At 36.1% G+C, this 19004-nt stretch overlaps 1 protein-coding gene across 1 annotated transcript in view; it reads right to left on the reverse strand.

Moving 5' to 3' along the window:
* Positions 1 to 19004, reverse strand: part of LOC150087359 (uncharacterized) — a 158517-nt gene that overhangs the window by 104314 nt on the left and 35199 nt on the right. The window contains exons 2-3 of the mRNA XM_090372455.1: positions 12238 to 12413; positions 3674 to 3919 (exon numbers count right to left, since the gene is read on the reverse strand). Of these exons, the coding sequence (XP_090228581.1) occupies positions 3674 to 3919; positions 12238 to 12368 (377 nt within the window). The 5' untranslated portion in view covers positions 12369 to 12413. The remainder of the gene's footprint in view (positions 1 to 3673; positions 3920 to 12237; positions 12414 to 19004) is intronic.

Genomic DNA, 19004 nt, shown 5'->3' on the forward strand with positions numbered 1-19004 from the left:
ACTATTACTGTTGTCTTCACAGTAGCAAGAAGATTAGAACTCACATATGTACTATATGCAATTTTGATTAGTTGCATGTGCTGGAGGTGGCTCCACCCATGGTACAGAGAAATCTTTGTGAAACACTTGCCATGAAACATACCCAAGTATTTCCCAAAGTTTTCCTAAGTTAAAGTAGACAACTAGAATTACACATCTTGAATTTGAACTACAATTTCTTGACATGTTGAGAGAGAATGAGAAATGGTCCAATAACATCCTCCTGTAGATAAATGAAACAAATGTTGGATGGTATGAATATGTAAAATTGTACCATTTTGTATGAATCAAACTACACACTCAAATTCCCTATCACAATGCAGAGCCCCAACAAGATTAGTTTGGGTTCACTGCTTATTCCATTGTTGTGCTGTGCATTTTTGTGGAGCTGATGGCAGCAAGGCCAAAAACATGCACCATCCTGGTAGCACAGTACCACAGGTTGCTCTCTACACAGGTCATACTTGCTCTGTGAGAACAAAGTAATTTCCAGTCACTCTCTCCAAGCACATAGCCTCCACCTTACAGACAACACCAGTTTATTTCTGCTTATGGTAATACCAAATGTACAGAGTTTATACACGATTTCTGAAAGCAGTTTATACTATACATTTCATATATTGAAAATTATTGGGCAAAATAAATAATGTACAGTAATAAACAAAACTCAAATCCCTTAAAAAAAAAAAAAAAAAAAAGTGAAAAAAAGTATAGTATCCAAGTTAGTTTATAGTATCCAAGAATTCTGCTTCAAACCAGTCTTGGTCCTGATCATCCAGAAAACTGAAGTTCTGCCATCTTAATCCTTGCATAATAGACCTAAAGTAAAGATTAGCTTTACTTTAGGTCTATTGTTATATTTTCCTATTTTTAATTCACATAATATGAAAGTTACTGTTAAACAAGTTGTATGAATATATTTTATTTCAATTTAACTTAAATTAATTTTGATACCTTAAAATCTACTAAGTCTTACAGTATTTGAATTATTACTTATTGTACCTTTTGTTCCCCATCTGTATTTGTACTTATGCAGGCATAATTTTGAAGTAATTGTATTTAAATATATTTCTACCATATGCAGAACAGCTTTGAATTATAAATTAACACATAGGTTAACTATGTGAACTGTGTGATTTTGCCCCCCCATTCCAATTTACTAAAAAACATTCTGTTCACTTTAAAATAACTCATATTGCTTTCTAAGTAATTTTTACTATAGTTTAATGAAAATTCAAGAAGTCTCTATTGGATAGAGTGAAAACATGCTCCAAAGTCAGCAATATCATTTATATGATTTTGTGCAATTACCACAAAACTGCCATTGTAGGAAGTTCACATACATTTTATAAACCCGAGTGTAAATTGGTGTACAACTTTATTTTGCACACAATGCTTGCATTTGTTGAGATAGATTACTATGCTATGGTATCCATAAAAAATTTCAGCTTCATTTTCAAACTTATGATCCTCAATTGAAGAAAATTTGGCTCCAGTAAATTCTCTAAGTTACTTCGTACTGTATGTTTTTAATTACTGTATGCCACAAAACTACTTCCATTTTACTATTACTACATAAACAAATCTTTTATACTCCATAAAACCAACTGCCTCCCCTGTCTGTTGTTTCCCTCCCCCTCTCATGTATCTTTGGCATACTGCTTTTCAGTCAGTTATGATTGAAAATGCATTGTCTTGTACTAAAATGGGCTTTTACACTTTACAAGAATTATAACACTTTTTGTAATAAATATCTACTTTGCCACTGGATTTACTCTTGCAGTAGTTTCTAAAACCCAAATCAGTATAACTATATACTAAGCTATCTAATTTCCATTAAAACTAAAATGCCATTAATGTCAAGTAAGAATCGTACATACACATAACAAAACACTTCATACATAATAACAATGCTCATTATCATTACGTGTTATCTTTCGACATATACCATATTTCCCAGACCAAAAGACAATTTTAACTCCTGGAAAATGTTGCCTAAAACTCCCCTATATCTTATAGTCAAAAGGTATACTAAGTGCGTACAGTGATGTTTTATCTGTAGCTGTGGATAGAGAAAGTGTGGTCATTTATATCAGGATATAAAAGGTTCAGGATCCTCAAATTAGTGACTTCTTATGAGTAAGAAAGAGCTTGAGCACAGGCATACTCTTGGGAAATTGAAAAACTGCGAACCTTAATAAAAAGCAGTGGCCAATGGCTGTGTATAATTTTTCAATATGATCATTCTTGTAGGAGTTATCCATCTACAAGTTATCCATCTTGTAGGACTCAAGGCCTGAAAAAAAAATTCTTCCATGGCTGATATAGCCTCTTCTTTTGTTTTGAACTTTTGTACAGCCAGGTGAAATTCTGACAGTTCCAGGTCTGATGAATAAAGTGGGTGCAGCAGCAATTCGTACACACACTGACGTGTGAGTAGGAGCACTGTCTTAGTGAAATAAACTTTGGTCAGCATTCCTTTTCTTTTAAACTTAATAACAACTCATAATTGATATAATAGGTTAGCACCAGTATACTTCTGTTACAGTTTGACCTGCTGAACATAGTCTGTTATTATTCCTGAACATAGTCCATTATTATTCTTTGGAATCCCAAAAGATTGCTGTCTTCATCTTTCCAGCAGTGGAACTGTTTCACTTATTTTTATTTCCTTCAGTGAACTTGTTTTTTTCCACTGTTTGGTCTACTTCCTTGACTCTGCCTGATAGTGAGGGATCCATGTCTTGTCAGGGCTATGAATCTTGGAAAACTTTTTTCCAAATCTGCTTCATAATGTGCACAACAATTCTAAGAAAGTCATGCACTGACCACATTTTTGATCAGGCATCAGACGCCATGGGACTCACCTTGCAGAGAGATCTCTGATAAACCTACTTCCTTTGTCAGATGTCTTGCACCTGCTTATATATGAAATGCCTCTAGCTTGCACTACTTTATTAACTGATGATTGTTGGCCTGCCATCACCATATTGTGAATTGAAATTGATGTTTTATTGGCAATTAACTGTTGTTGGTTGCCCACCATGAGAGTCATCTTCAATATCTCTCTCTCTCTCTCTCTCTCTCTCTCTCTCTCTCTCTCTCTCTCTCTCTCTCTCTCTCTCTCTCTCTCTCTCTCTCTCTCTGCCCCCTTCACCATGGAATGTAATGAAACAGATGTACTTGAAACATATATATCACATCATAATGGAATCCTCTTGACATCAAACCCTTCTCCTGGAGGGTATCTTGCATCTTAAGATACCACAATATTAAAATTTTTTCTGTTATCTGGGGGGAAGGATTAAGGAAATATAGCAAGTTCAACAGTTCTCAACAAAACATAATAGAATTATATATGAACTTATATTTTTGCATTTGTTCATAAAGAGGACCAAATAACTAAACAAGCTTGTATTCACAATTTTATTTTCTTTATTTCTAATGAACTTTTCAAGACTCCTCTTGCATATGAGTTAGCTCATTGTTGCAATACAAATAAACAACTTATCTATTGAAAATTATTAGCATTTCTTCCTAATAAGGTGCTAATTTGTAATAAAGCTTTTCAAAGTTTTAAAGTTTATATCAACTTGAATTAAAGTAAAACTAACTATAAAAATAAGTCGCTCACCTCAAAAATGGTATAATTGCATTTTTTTCTAGAAACGACTGATAAATAGTATGTTCTGGTGAACTCTGCACATGTTTGCATAACTGTTCATAAAATGCTGGTACTCTTACTTTCAGAACAGACTGATGAGCTCTGACTGTACATGGATCTTGTTCTGAACTATTAAGGTCAATATTGCCTGAATTACACAGTTTATCTGAATTAACACCAATGAGTATGTCTGAAAAGAGACTGTCTTCCAGTAACCTGTAAAATTATAACACAAATCCAAATTCAATTCACTGAATAAACTGTAATAATGTTTAACATAACAACAACAGAGTCACAAACATACAGATATACACCAGAAGTATTTATGCCATTAGAACAAAGCAGAGGTTAACCTGTTTAAAAGAGTTAGTTAGTCAGTTATTTGGTTTTTAGGAGCATTAGCAACTAAGGCCATATTGCTCCGGGATATGCGGTGGTCATTCCCTGACCTTTCCGCATCCTCCGTATTTGGTAGTGAAGGGCTGGAACCCAGTCTAATCAGTGTAAAATAACGAGATCTAAATATAGAGTGATGGACCTTGATTAAGATAAATATCAATGTTACTCTATTAACTTTACTTTTATGATATTATATAGGAAGAAATCAGATAACTGATGATCCAATAAGATAAGTTTACAAACAGTCTTCACAAATGAAAATAATTCTGATCAACATGGCAATCACTTTCATGCATCGTTTTAAAAATTCTATGAACTGCAATAGAGGTGGTTGCCATTTCTATTGCAGTGCATAGTCCACAAATAATAAAATATAATGGCCATATAAATAAAATTCTTGGAGGAACATGAATCATTTTCTTTTAATGAAAATTCTTTCTATTGTATTATTTTTAAATATCTTATTTATTCATATCAGTAAATAAATTTGATGAATTTGAGGTATTGCTCAAAACATCAAAGGCAGATATTGTTGGGATTTCAGAGACGTGATGTCACACAGATATAAGGAATGCAGAACTGGAATTTGGGGAGTACAATGTCTACAGAAAGGATAGACAGGATAGGAAGGGAGGAGGGGTTATGCTATTAGTTAAGAAACACATAAAATCCAAGGAAGTGAAGCCAGTCGGCATCGCTGGACAGTGCAGTGTCGAGTCAGTTTGGTGTGACATAAGCATTGGGAGATCAAAATTGAGAGTAGGAGTGTGCTATAGGCCTAATGACTCTGATGAGTATAATAAGAAACTGTACAGAGAAATAGAGTGGGCCAGTAAATCAGAGAGTCTTATAACGGGGGATTTTAATTTCCCAGATATTGACTGGAATTTGGGGGCTGATCACTCACACTCTAGCAAGGCTTTTGTGGATTTATTGGATGATTGTTTTCTACATCAGCATGTTCGGGAGGCAACTAGAGGGAGTAATACTCTTGATTTGATTATCAGTAGTGATTCTTCATGAATTAAGAATCTGCAGATAAATGAACCACTAGGTGGCAGTGATCACAGTGTTCTAAAGTGGGAGTTACTCAATGAGGTACTACCATTAGGGGTAAAGGGAAGGGGTATTGCTTTCGTAAAGGCGACTACGATGGACTGAGACAGTATTTAAATTCTATACAGTGGGATCAACTGATGATGTTACCAACAGCAAATTCAAAATGGGAAGCATTCAAAGAACTTATCTTGCAAGCTACTAGGCTTTACATACCAACTAAGAAATATTGTTCAAGGTTTAGGCCTAAATGGATGTCAGATGAACTAATGAGGCATATGGCAGAGAAGAAAAATGCATGGGATACATACAAATTAACACGTGACACAGAAGCCTATGATAGATACAAGTTGATCTGTAACCAAGTTACAAAGGAGGTTAGGCAGGCGAAGGCAGATTACGAGAGATCCTTGGCAAGGGATGCGAAGAAAAACAGCAAAGAGTTCTTTACTTATGTAAACTCTAGAAGGAAGGGGATGAATCAGATTGGTCCACTTGATATCGATGGGTCAACTGTTGATGACCCTGCTCAGGTAGCTAACAAACTAAATGAATATTTTGCATCGACATTCACACATGAGGAGTTATTCAGCGAGGGGAATGCCAGAGGTGTATTCAACTCTAGCAGTAAGCTAGAGAATCTTGTAATAACTGAGAGTAAAGTGGAGGAGAAATTGTTGAAGATAAACACAAGAAAGGCACCTGGGGTGGATGGGATCTATCCAGTTATATTAAAGGAGGCAGCAAAGGAAGTAAGCAAACCCTTAGCCATAATTATGAGAGCTTCCTTGGACTCATGGGAGGTACCCACAGACTGGAGCTGTGCAAATGTGACCCCAATTCACAAAGGAGGATCAAAGGCTGACACAAGCAATTATAGACCTGTGAGTTTAACTTCTGTTCCAGGAAAATTAATGGAGGCACTGGTTAAAGAAGCACTGCAGGATCATTTAGAGAAGACTTCAGTTACAGCTCGAACACAGCATGGTTTTGTTAAGGGGAGGTCTTGCCTGACCAATTTGATTGGATACTATGATGCAGTCACAAAGGAACTGGATGCAGGCAATAACTTTGATATTATATACTTGGATCTTAGAAAGGCTTTTGATACTGTTGCACATGGAAGACTGCTGCACAAATTGGAGCAGTGTGACATTGGAGGCAAATTGGTGCTGTGGATAAAGGGGTGGCTGAGGGGGAAAAGACAGAGAGTGGTAATCAATAGGCACTGCTCGTCGTGGACTAATGTTATTAGTGGAGTCCCTCAGGGCTCAGTGTTGGGTCCATTATTGTTTTCTGTATTCATAAATGATATTGATGATGGTATATCAAGCTTAATGTCGAAGTTTGCAGACGATACAAAGGTAGGCAGGGTTGTCAAGGACACTACTGACACTATGGTGCTGCAACAGGATCTGGAAAGGTTGAGCAAATGGGCTGAGAAGTGGCAAATGAAGTTTAACATTGACATATGTAAAGTACTACAAATGGGATACAGCAACCCCAGAGCAATGTATCAACTCTGTGGTACTACACTGACAGTGGTAGAGAATGAAAGGGACCTGGGGGTGGTTGTGCAGGCAGATATGAAGTTCTCTGAGCTGTGCAGACAGGCTGCAAGAGTAGCTCATGGTGTATTGTCAATGATATATAGGAATTTTTCTAGCAGGGATAAGGAGGTGATTATTCCCTTGTATAAGGCAATGGTCAGGCCACACCTAGAGTACTGTATACAGGTCTGGAGGCCTCATTTCAAGAAGGATGTAGAGCTGCTGGAACAAGTACAGAGAAGGGCAACAAGATTAGTGAATGGAACAGAGGGGTGCTCTTACGAAGAAAGGCTTAAGTTTTGCAAATTACAGTGTCTGGAGACTAGGCACCAGCGAGGTGACCTGATAGAGGTGTATAAAGCATTGAATGGTTTGAGCATGCTCAATGCTGATGGGATTCTTCCTCTCGCTCAGAATAATCACCTGAGAGGGCATAAATTCAAATTGAGGAAAGACAGATGTAGGATAGACGTGCGGAAATTTTCCTTTAGCCAGCGAGTGGTTGGTTGGTGGAACAGACTTCCATCCCTTGTCGTGGAAGTTGATAGCCTCAATAAGTTTAAGGCTCAGCTGGACAGGTATTTCGAACGAACAGAGGGGTGAAGTGGAAGTGTTTTTTTTTTTTTTTGCCTGATGCTGCATAAGCTTGCTTTCTTGCATCAAATGCCTCTACTAATGCTAAAAATGCTAAATATTTTTCTAACATACAGTAATAATTTATTCTTTTACTTAAACAACTATGACAAAATTAAATAAATTTATACAAACAAAAATTATCATTTTAAAAATCTATTTTATTTCTAAGAATTAGGGAACAATAAAAGTTTAACCACAAATTCAGAAATTTTTTTTTTTTTACATAAATGAATATAGACAATAGACTTCAATACAATCCTAAAGGATTTTTAGATTTAATATCACACATTTCAAATTGTACTAAATTTTAAATACTGTAACTTACTAATTATAATACATCTTGCCAGATGGGGAAACTGCTTATAGTATTAGTATCAGTATATAATGCAAAAAAAGCAAGCTTATAAAGCATCAACAAAAAAAAATAAATAAATAAAATAATCCCACATCACCTGCCCATCCCCACCTATAATTACTGCTATGATGGATAAAGGTTTGTCTTCATCCACAGCAGTAGCCACACTGCTCCAATTTATATAGCAGTCTTATGTGCAACAGTATCAAAAGCTTTCCTGAAATTCAAGTATATGATATCAAAATTATTTTTTTGCATCCAGTTCATTTTTTACTATATCATAGTATCCAATCAGTCAGACAAGACTGCCCCTTAACAAATGCATGATGTGGCTGCAGTATAATTGCATTCTTGGTACTGCATTACGTCTTTAACCAGTGACTCATTATTTTCCCTGTAACAGAAGTTAAACTAACAGCTATGTAATTACTCATGCCATCTTTTGATTCCCCTTTGTGAATTGAGGATACATTTGCACATCTCCAGTTCATAGGAACCTCCCCCGAATCCAAAGATGCTCTCATAATTGCATCTTTAACCTAAAGGTTTGCTTACCTCCTTTGATATCTTCCTTAATATGATTGGATAAATCCCATTCAACTCAGGTGCTTTTTTACATTTAGTTTTTTCAACAATTTCTCTTCCACTTTCCTCTCAGTTATCAAAAAATCATTTAGCTCCCTCTAAGAGTTTGATTAACTTCTGGCATCCCCTTTCCTAAAATATTCTTCATCTGTGAATGTAGATGCAAAATACCTATTCAGTTTGTTAGCAACTTGAGCAGGCTCATCAACTCCACAATTAAACCATGCACACCATCAGGCATCTCTCATACTGTGAAGTTATACTTCATAACTGGGTTGTCATTATTGCAACAACAGGCTACTACCCGCCCACTGAAGAGGAGCCAAAAAGCCTTGAAATGGCACTGTCTGGGTGGTGGTATCCACTGAGAATAAATAACGATAGTCTTCTCCATAGGTGAAGCGTTACTTATTCGAGGTGCGCAATACCATGGCAACTCATTATGAAGGTATTCACAATATGAGATATAATTAAAAAATGCATTTAAACTGCCTTGGTAGTAGAAATAATGTGTGTGCATTAGCCCATTCATAAGCAAACTCCTTCATACTCTAAGGCTTTAGCCAAGAAATGTATTTAACACAAAATATTGTCATACTAAGTGTTAGGGAAATGTCCACCTTTACTTATGCAATTTATACTAGCCAAGAAAGAGGCATGAAAGAATGAAATAATTGTTTTAAGTTCATGCTCGGGTTGAGATTTTTTTTTTTTTTTTCTATAAGGCTTTAGCCAAGAAATATATGATGTGTACCTTTTTTTATTTTTTTCTTAGTGCAGGAGAGGTAAATCTAACCAAAGTTTGTTGTAGAATGTCAGTTCAATAGAAGAACATAGGATTTAATGACATATACAAGTGGGCAAATAAGTTTACTCAAAGTAGCACTATGCCAACTCACTTCAACCAAAAATTATGAAACCAAACATCTTCAGGAAAAGTGCTACTGTAATCTGGGAGCATGAAGAAGAAATTCTGGAACATTGCATAGACAGGAAAAATATTTCTCATTCATTCTTTTACTCAATGATTACCAAAAAAATATGGACTCTAAACACAAAATAGTATTCTCATATTTTTAGCAGCTTTTTTTTTTTTTTTTTTGAAAAATTATTTTGTATGAAAGGCAGATTTTTCAAAAAGAAACAAGGAAATAAACAGATATTTCTCATCGATTTTTTATTCCTGTTAATAAATAACAGTTTTATCTTTGAAAATATGTAATATCACATTCATATCTATAGTAAGTTATTTTCAATGAAATTTTTAATAACATAATTCTCAAAATGATTATGACCTACTAGTATATAGAGATTCATCATTCAATTTACAAAATATGTCAAGGATATTGTGTTTTCATCAAAAATATAAAATTTCAGGTTCATAGTTGTAATTTAAGAAATATTTTTGTAAAATCAACCCTTTTTTAATAAAATTAATCTGGTAACCTTTCAATGGAAAGCCTTATGAAGGACAACCTATTACATAAACAAGTGAATAAAAAGTTAAGTATTTTAACTATGCTCCCCTTATTCTCAATGGGATCATGAAAAGAGATGCTTCAAACAGGGTAAGCAAATGATCAATATCATCACATGAAGTGATGATGAATGTTGTAGATAGCCCCCTCCAACGAACTCAGGCTGGTTGAATAGGCAGGCTACATTTTGCACAGGGGCTTGTCACAATTGTGTAATTCGTTCCTGAAAAATTGTGAGAGTGACAAAATAATGATTTCTTTCAATATCAAGTGTGCTGATCACTTCTGCCTGCCCTTTGCCACATAGTGACAGCAGGTAAAGAGATGAGATTATTAGCAAAAAATAAAATTTACATATTAGTTTAATCATATGTCATGAAATTAAACAAATTCCAATTTCTTGAAAACTCCCCTACAATACCACATGTTTCACTCTAAGGATTATATTAAGTATACAAATCACAGACAAAAGGCCTTCCAATTGGAAGGCTTTGTCTTGACTAGATCTCATAAAGTAAAGTTTCTATACTGTGATATAAATAACAGAAACCAGTAAAGCACATGAATATATCAGAGAAGATTACACTAAGCTAGAAACAGCATCCACTGGATTATTGTCACAGCTTTCTGTAGAATATATTTATGTTTTCTCCACACTTCTTTGCTCTTGTGGCTAGCACAGTAGTGTCTCCCCTTCCACACCATATGGAAATATGCTTGGTTAAAATCTTGTCCCTATCAGAGAATTTTTTTTTTACTGACATTCAGTAAGTATACAGTGCAGGTATTATAGCAACAAAGAAAGAAGTTGTGAAGAAGCAAGCTATATGCATTGCATTAGTTATCATTTCAAATAAAGTACAGGATGTAAATTAAAAAATGCTCTGTTGCCATTTGGACATTCTCAGGCAGCTTTAGCACAAATGCTATAAATTGTTGAACCCTGCACTATCATTTCAATCACCTGTAATTCTATATAATATCCATATACTATGTCATGAGGATGACTGATATACCTATTAGAAAGATATTGTATTTGTAAAAAGCAAACCAAAAGAGCACTATCTTGCCTCTTTTTTTGCCCTATAAACCTTAAATAATACAGAGAAAAATGCAATTTGAATTTACGACCCCTCAGTTGTGTAATCTGAGAAAAAGGAAGAATCCCATCAGCATTCAGCTTACCCAAACCGTTCAAGGTTTTAAGTCTCACAATAGAATAAATTCCACTTTAACACGATGAGCTGTCTTTATGATAAGTGGTATTACACCACTTTCAAACAAAAATGACATTAGTAAGATATTATACTGTTAATTTAAAAGACTTCTAATAGTAAACTGATATGATAGACCATTTCTGAGGTTATTGGTCCCTTGTCTGAGGTTATTGGTCCTTCCTGAAAAAGGAAGAATCCCATCAGCATTCAGCTTACCCAAACAGTTCAAGATTTTAAGTCTCAAAATTGAATAAATTCCACTTTCACACAATGAGCTGTCTTTATGATAAGTGGTATTACACCACTTTCAAACAAAAATGACATTAGTAAGATATTATACTGTTAATTTAAAAGACTTCTAATAGTAAACTGATATGATAGACCATTTCTGAGGTTATTGGTCCCTTGTCTGAGGTTATTGGTCCTTCCTGAAAAAGGAAGAATCCCATCAGCATTCAGCTTACCCAAACAGTTCAAGATTTTAAGTCTCAAAATTGAATAAATTCCACTTTCACACGATGAGCTGTCTTTATGATAAGTGGTATTACACCACTTTCAAACAAAAATGACATTAGTAAGATATTATACTGTTAATTTAAAAGACTTCTAATAGTAAACTGATATGATAGCCCATTTCTGAGGTTATTGGTCCCTTGTCAGAATGCTGATGAGGTGACCCTTAGTAAAAATTGTTACTGGGAGTTATTCTAACAAAACAGTCCAAAATGACAAGGAACAAGTAAACCCTGAAAGCTATTATCATAGCAATGCCTCATCTTTATTTCCAAGCAGTGCAGTACCATGGCAACTCATTCAAAATGGTAGAGTTTGTTTTGCTACAGTACTGTAGCATTTTCCTATGCGGTTTAAATTTAGCAAGAAAAAATAAATAAAATAAAAATACACATATACATGTATATATACACAGACAAGTATAGCTTTTGCAATTTTACAATTTTTTGGAAGGTATGTTTAACACTGAAGGTTCCAAAAATACACATTTTTTTCCTTCCGTTTTTATATGAAGGAAAGAATACAGTGATGTTATTCATATACTGAATTAATTATAATTGCAAAGAATACTCTGATAAATGACAATAATTTGACGGGTATTATGATAAATGATAAGGTTTGTTAAGCGTATTCTAATAATATAAATGAAGGTGCAAGTACTCTACTAAAATGGCTTGAATTTTATTTAAAAATTCTGCTTAAACAAAATGATAAAAGTATATGTTATAAATAAAAATTAACTTACTGAAGCATATGTTGCTGGAGCTGCTTCTGCAACCTTGATCTCAGCTTCTCCTGCTCCTTAGCACATTTGAGCAGAAAAGCTGCACTAGGTTGTGAAGAACAACCCCATACTTTCGCTCCACTACTGGCCATTGGTGCATTGTTGATTCACAGCTTCACTTTACTGCTTCTATTTAACTATAAAAATAAATTTTTCTTTAGGTATGATAAACAAAGCAATTAAACTACCATATTGATTTTTTTTTTCTGAAAAATGCACACTTCATTCTAGATTTAAGATTTTAAAAATTAAATACAAAGTTAAATAACATTATTTGCATTCCCAAGGATTTTTCATGTACAGTACTTTCAAAGTTCAAGTTACAAATAGATGCTTCTCATATATTCAAATGACAAAAAACAAATTGAAATTAATTATGAAAAATACACATTCTTCCTCAGCTGGTTCATCCACAAGTATTGTGTGCACTGCTCACGAGAGACCAAGGATTGTACACATGGTATAAGTAAAAATAGATGGAAATCTTTGTACACTTCATATCAAATATAAAAGCGGCATGAACCAATTAATTTAATTTGTTAAGCAATATTACAATTATATTAGCACTAGCATTAGTAGAGGCATATGATGCAAGAAAGCATGCTTATACAGAATCATCCAAAAAAAAAAAAAAACCTTCCAATTTCACCTGTCCATTAACTCCAAATGTTTGTCTAGTTCTTCCTTGAATTTATTTAAGCTACCAACTTCCACAATGACAGATGGAAATTTGTTCCAGCAATCAACCACCTGCTGGTAAAAGCAAATTTCTGAACATCTATTCTACCACTGTCTTTCCTCAGTTTGAATTTACAACCCCTCAGTTGTTTAATCTGAGAAAGAGGAAGAATACCATCAGCATTCAGCTTGTCCAAGCCGTTCTAGGCCTTATACATCCAATCAGATCACCTCATGGATGCCTGGTCTCCAGATGCTGCAATATGCAGAACTTAAGCCTTTCTTTGTAACAGTAACCCTTTGTAGTAGTAGTGGCATGTGATGCAAGAAAGCAAGTGTATGTTATTTAGCTTATGCAGCATCAGCCAAAAAAAAAAAAAAAAAAAAAAAAACTCACCATTCCCTCCAAATGCCTGTCCAGTTCCTCCTTAAATTTATTTAACCTATCAACTTCCACAACGACAGATGGAAGTTTGTTCCAGCAATTAAGTACCCGCTGGCTAAAGGCAAATTTCTGCACATCTATTCTACATCTGTCTTTTCTTAATTTGAATTTATGCCCCCTTAGGTTCATAATCTGAACAAGGGGAAGGATCCCATCAGAATTCAGCGTGCTCAACCCATTCAAGGCCTTATACACCTCAATCAGATCACCTCGCATGTGCCTAGTTCTCCAGCCACTGCAATCTGCAGAACTTAAGCCTCTCTTGGTAAGAGGATCCCTTCATTCCCCTCACCAATCTTGTTGCCCTTCTCTGTACACGCTCAAGCAAATCTACATCCTTCCTAAAATGAGGCCTCCAGACCTGTACGCAGTACTCAAGGCGTGGCCTGACCATTGCCTTATACAGAGGGACAATCACCTCCTTTTCCCTGCTAGCAAAATTCCTATATATATCATTGACAAAACCCCATGACCTGCCCTGGCAGCCTGTCTGCATTGCTCAGAAAACTTCATATCTGACTGCACAATTATTCCCAGATCTTTTTCATTTTCTACCACCTTAGGTGTAGTACCACACAGTTGATATGTTTCTCTGGGGTTACTTCTACCCATATGCAGTATTTTGCATTTGTCAAGGTTAAACTTCAGTTGCCACTTCTTAGCCCATCTGCCCAAATTATCTAGATCCTGTTGCAGTAGGTTCTCAGGGTTGTTAATGACAGTAATGGCACACTGCCATTACTGTCATTAACAACCCTGAGAACCTTTGTATCATCTGCAAACTTTGAATCTCCTAATCTCGTTGCCCTTCTCTGTACTCTTTCTAGCAGCTCTACATCTTTCCTAAAATGAGGCCTCCAGACCTGTATGCAGTACTCAAGGTGTGGCCTAACCATTGCCTTATACAAGGGGATAATCATCTCCTTATTCCTGCTAGCAAAATTCCTGAAATCATACTTAAACAAGGCCCCATGAGCTGCTCTTGCAGCCTGTCTGCACTGCTAAGAAAACTTCATGACTGACTGCACCTCACATCTCTTTCATTCTCCACTACCTTCAGTTTATTACCACACAATTGGTACATTATTCTGGTATTACTGCTACCCTTCTCATCCCATCTTCCTAACTTTTCTAGATCCAGCAGGATCTAGAAAAGTTAGCCATATGAGCTGAGAAATGGAAGCATACTGTTATTACTATTAAGTAGCATACTGTCATTGATGTCACTAACCGCCCTGCCAAACTTTTACAATCTTGGATATTAAGCCTGATATGCTTAATGTCACCTTCTGCCTCAACTGATAATTTATAATTATTCTATACATTTATCTTATCTGCATTAAGCCTCATCAGATAATCGAACATATATCTGAGTCAAAACCTTGAACAATATCTCTTAGTTAAGTATTAGTAATGGCTGCTTGATGCAAGAAGGTGCATCAAGCAGCCAAATGCTTGATGCACCTCTGCTGCACCAGCCAAAAAAAAAAAACAATGATAAAAAAAACCAAACTAATAATTAATAAAAGAAAAGGAAATAAATCTATCATCCTATGCATTTCCCTCACCCGAAGGTACTATCCAGATGACTTTTGAGTTTCCAAAACCTGTCAGCCTCTACCACCCATGTAGGCAACTTATTCCAGTAATTTATAACTCGCTGGCTAAAATAAAACTTCCTGCAGTCAAATAAACATCTTCCCCCCCCCCCGTAACTTGAATTTATGTCCCCTAGTTCTAGCATCATTTATAATCTTGAAAATTTCATCCTCATTCATTTTACTGATGCCTCTCAGAGCCTTAAACACCTCAATCAAATCTCCTCCAAGGTGTCTAGTTTCCAAACTCTGCAACCCACATATTCGAAGTCTTTCTTCATAAGGACACCCTTTTGCCGATCTCACCAGGTTAGTGACCCGTCTTTGCACCCTTTCAAGAAGCTCGATGTCTTTCTTTAGGTGCGGTCTCCATACTTGAACACAGTATTCCAAGTGTGATCTAACAAAAGCCCTTATATAATGGGATTATCATGTCCCTATCTCTACTTGTATAAGTTCGATAGATCATCGATAGGACACCATGGGCCTTCCTTGCAATCTGTTTACAATGCTCAGAGAATTTCATGTCTGACCGTATCACAACACCCAAGTCCCCTTCCTCCAGTGCTGGGTTTAGTTGAACTCCACCAAGTGAATAAGTTATTTTGGGATTAATGTTTCCCAGGTGTAATACCTTACACTTTGTTGGATTAAAGCATAGCTGCCATTTTTCTGACCATTCCTGAAGTCTATCTAGTCTATGAAGAAGCTCAGCTTGACAGTGATCATTAACTACTCTACCAATTTTAACATCATCTGCAAATTTAGACATCATGCCCTCTATCCCTTCATCAATGTTGTTTATGAAAATTAAAAACAACAGTGATCCTAATACTGATCCTTGGGGAACCCCACTTCTTACATCAACCCAATCTGAGGAATAGCCATTTATCACAACCCTCTGCCTCCTGCCCTGAAGCCATCCTGATATCCATCTAAGGATTTTTCCAGTGATTCCAACCTGTTCCAGCTTATAAAACAACCGCTCATGTGGGACTGAATCAAAAGCTTTGCTGAAATCTAAATAAACAATGTCGAAAGAAATTATTCCCTAAATCCAGCTCATGAGTGACCCTTTCAAAATAGCGAACTAGATTTGTTAAACATGATTTTCCCTTCACAAAACCATGCTGAGTATCCTTGAGAATTTCAATTCTATCCAAATGATCCTGAATTCCACCCTTGATCATTGCCTCCATGATTTTTCCTACCACTGAAATCAGACTGACAGGTTGATAATTTCGCACTCCACTCTTAGAACCACCCTTATGTATGGGAGATACATTGGCACTTTTCCAATCCAACGGAATCTCTCCAGGGTCTAGTGATGCTCACATAATTAGCCTCAATGGTTCAATGCACTCACTTGCCGCCTCCCTTAAGATTGTAGGGTATATTCCATCAACTCCAGGAGCCTTACTGGCCTGTAGGCTTGAAAGTTTTTTCATTAAATAATCTTGCAAAATTTCAATATCATTAATTACATATTTTTCAACTTCACTCCCACAATTTCCCATTGCCACAAAAGGTTTTTCTTCTGTAAATATCGATTCAAAATAACTGTTGAGTTCATCTGCAATGGCAGCTGATGTATTTAATACTATCCCCTTTCCCCTACGTAAAAGGTCCAATCTGGTTTGTCCTGCTCTTCTTAGCATTTATATATGTGAAGAATTCCTTATTCCCCCTCTTTGCTCTGTTTGCTAGAAATTTCTCATAAACTGCCTTTGCCTGTCGAACCTTTTTCTGTGGCTCTATTACAGATCATCTTGTAGCTGTTATAGGCTTCAGTACTTTTTAATGCTCTGTAACTTTTCCACGCCACCTTTTTCTACTCAAGTAATGTGGAAACTTCACTATTCATCCAACTTGGAACCCTCCTCTTGGAGTATTATTTTAATGGTAAATATGCATTCAAGGCGTCTGTGATTAATGTTTTAAAAGCATACCACAGTTCAATTGTATTCGTTCTCTGTGCAATATCTACCCAGTTAATAGAGGCCATGTAGCACCTTAAGGCATCGTAATTTCCTTTTCTGAAATTATAACCCATTCCTTTGCCTTTTACTACTGCTACCTCTCTCTCTTCATCATTCACCGTAGAACTTGTTATTGTTTGTTTGTTATTTGGTTTTTAGGAGCATTAGCAACTAAGGCCATATTGCTCCGGGAATAGTGGTCATTCCCTGACCTTTCCGCATCCTCTTTATTTGGTGGTGACGGGCTCGAACCCCGGTCTAATCAAGAAGTGTGTGTTACGCACTGCTGCTCCTTCCCACCTGGCTACGGAGGCGCCCACCGTAGAACTCCATGATCACTTTCTGCTACCGGTTCCTCTACTGTCAGCCCTATTAAAGTACATTAAGAGCACTGTAATTGCCTTAGCAAAAGCAAAATCCTTTCCCTTTATTCCTGACAGTAGTTATCTTTAAATAATTTCTCTATCAATACACTATGGTCACTGTCATCTAACAGTTCCTTTACCTGAAGATTTTAAACACAAAAGAGTTGCTGCTGATAATCAAATCAAGATTCTTGCTTACCCTTGTTGCTTCTCTAACATAATGGTACAGAAAATAGTCACCTAATAAGTCAAGAAATGTTCTGCTACTGAGTGAGCTGCCAACCCACAAAGTTGATTGATTCATTGGAATCAATATTGAGAAAGTCAAAATCTCCCATGATAAGGCATTCTGATTTCTGGCTAACTATTTTTCTCTATAGTTGCTTGTTATACTCATCACAATTATTTATCCTATAACATACTGTCATCATGTTTTCCTAGTGTAAATGCAACAATTATACAGAAAAATAGAGTGGGCCAGTACATCAGAGTGTTGTCTTATAATGGGGGATTTTAATTTCTCAGATATAGACTGGAACGTGTGGGTTGGTCACTTGCACACTAGCAAGGCTTTTGTGGATTTATTGGATGACCGTTTTCTACAGCAGCATGTTAGAGAGGCAACAAGAGGGAGTAACACTCTTGATCTGATTATCAGCAGTGATTATTCATGCATTAAGAATTTACAGATAAAGTAACCACTATGAGGCAATGATCACAGTGTACTGATGTCGAATTTACTTAAAGATGTAACTACCATCTAAGGAAAGGGTTAATGCTTCCGCAAAAGTGACTACAATGGTCTCAGAGATTTTTATAGGTTCTATACAGTGGGACCAACTGATGACATTACCAACAGCAAATTCTAAATGGGAAGCATTCAAGAAAGTAATTTTGGAAGCTACTAGGCTTTTTGTTCCAACTAAGAAATACTGCTCTAGGTTTAGGCCCAAATGGAGGTCAGATGAACTGATGAGACTAGCAGCAGAGGAGAAAAATGCACATGACTGTCAGGCGACACAGAAGCCTATAAGCCTATGGTAGATACAAGTTAGTCTGTAATCAAGTCACAAAGGAGGTTAGACAAACAAAGGCAGATTAGGAAAAATCTCTGGCAAAGGATGCAAAGAAAAACAGCAAAGACTTCTTTACTTATATAAACCCTAAGAGGAAGGGAATGAATCAGATTGGTCCACTTGATATCACTGGTTTGACTGTAGATGATCATTCTCAGATAGATGCCAAACTAAATGAGTATTTTGCATCTATATTCATACATGTGGAATTATTCAAGGAGGAGAGGACCAGATGTTTATCAAGTTCTAACAGGGAGTTAAATGATTTTGTAATAACGGAGAGCAAAGTAGAGAAACTGTTGAAGTTACACATAAGAAAGGCACCTGGGGTAGATGGGATCTATCCAGTTATATTAAAGGAGGTGCCAAAGGAAGTAGGCAAACCCTTAGCCATAATTATCAGGACATCCTTGGACTCGGGGGAAGTCCCCAAGGACTGGAGATGTGCAAATGTATCTCCAATTCACAAAAGGGATCAAAGGGTGACAACAGTAATTACAGACCTGTTAGTTTGACTTATATTCCAAGGGAAATAATGGAGTCACTGGTTAAAGGAGCATTGCAGGATCATCTAGACAAGACAGCAG

The sequence above is a fragment of the Mastigoproctus giganteus genome, chromosome 4, assembly GCF_048544385.1.
Source record: "Mastigoproctus giganteus isolate SK-2022 chromosome 4, ASM4854438v1, whole genome shotgun sequence".
NCBI lineage: Eukaryota > Metazoa > Arthropoda > Arachnida > Uropygi > Thelyphonidae > Mastigoproctus > Mastigoproctus giganteus.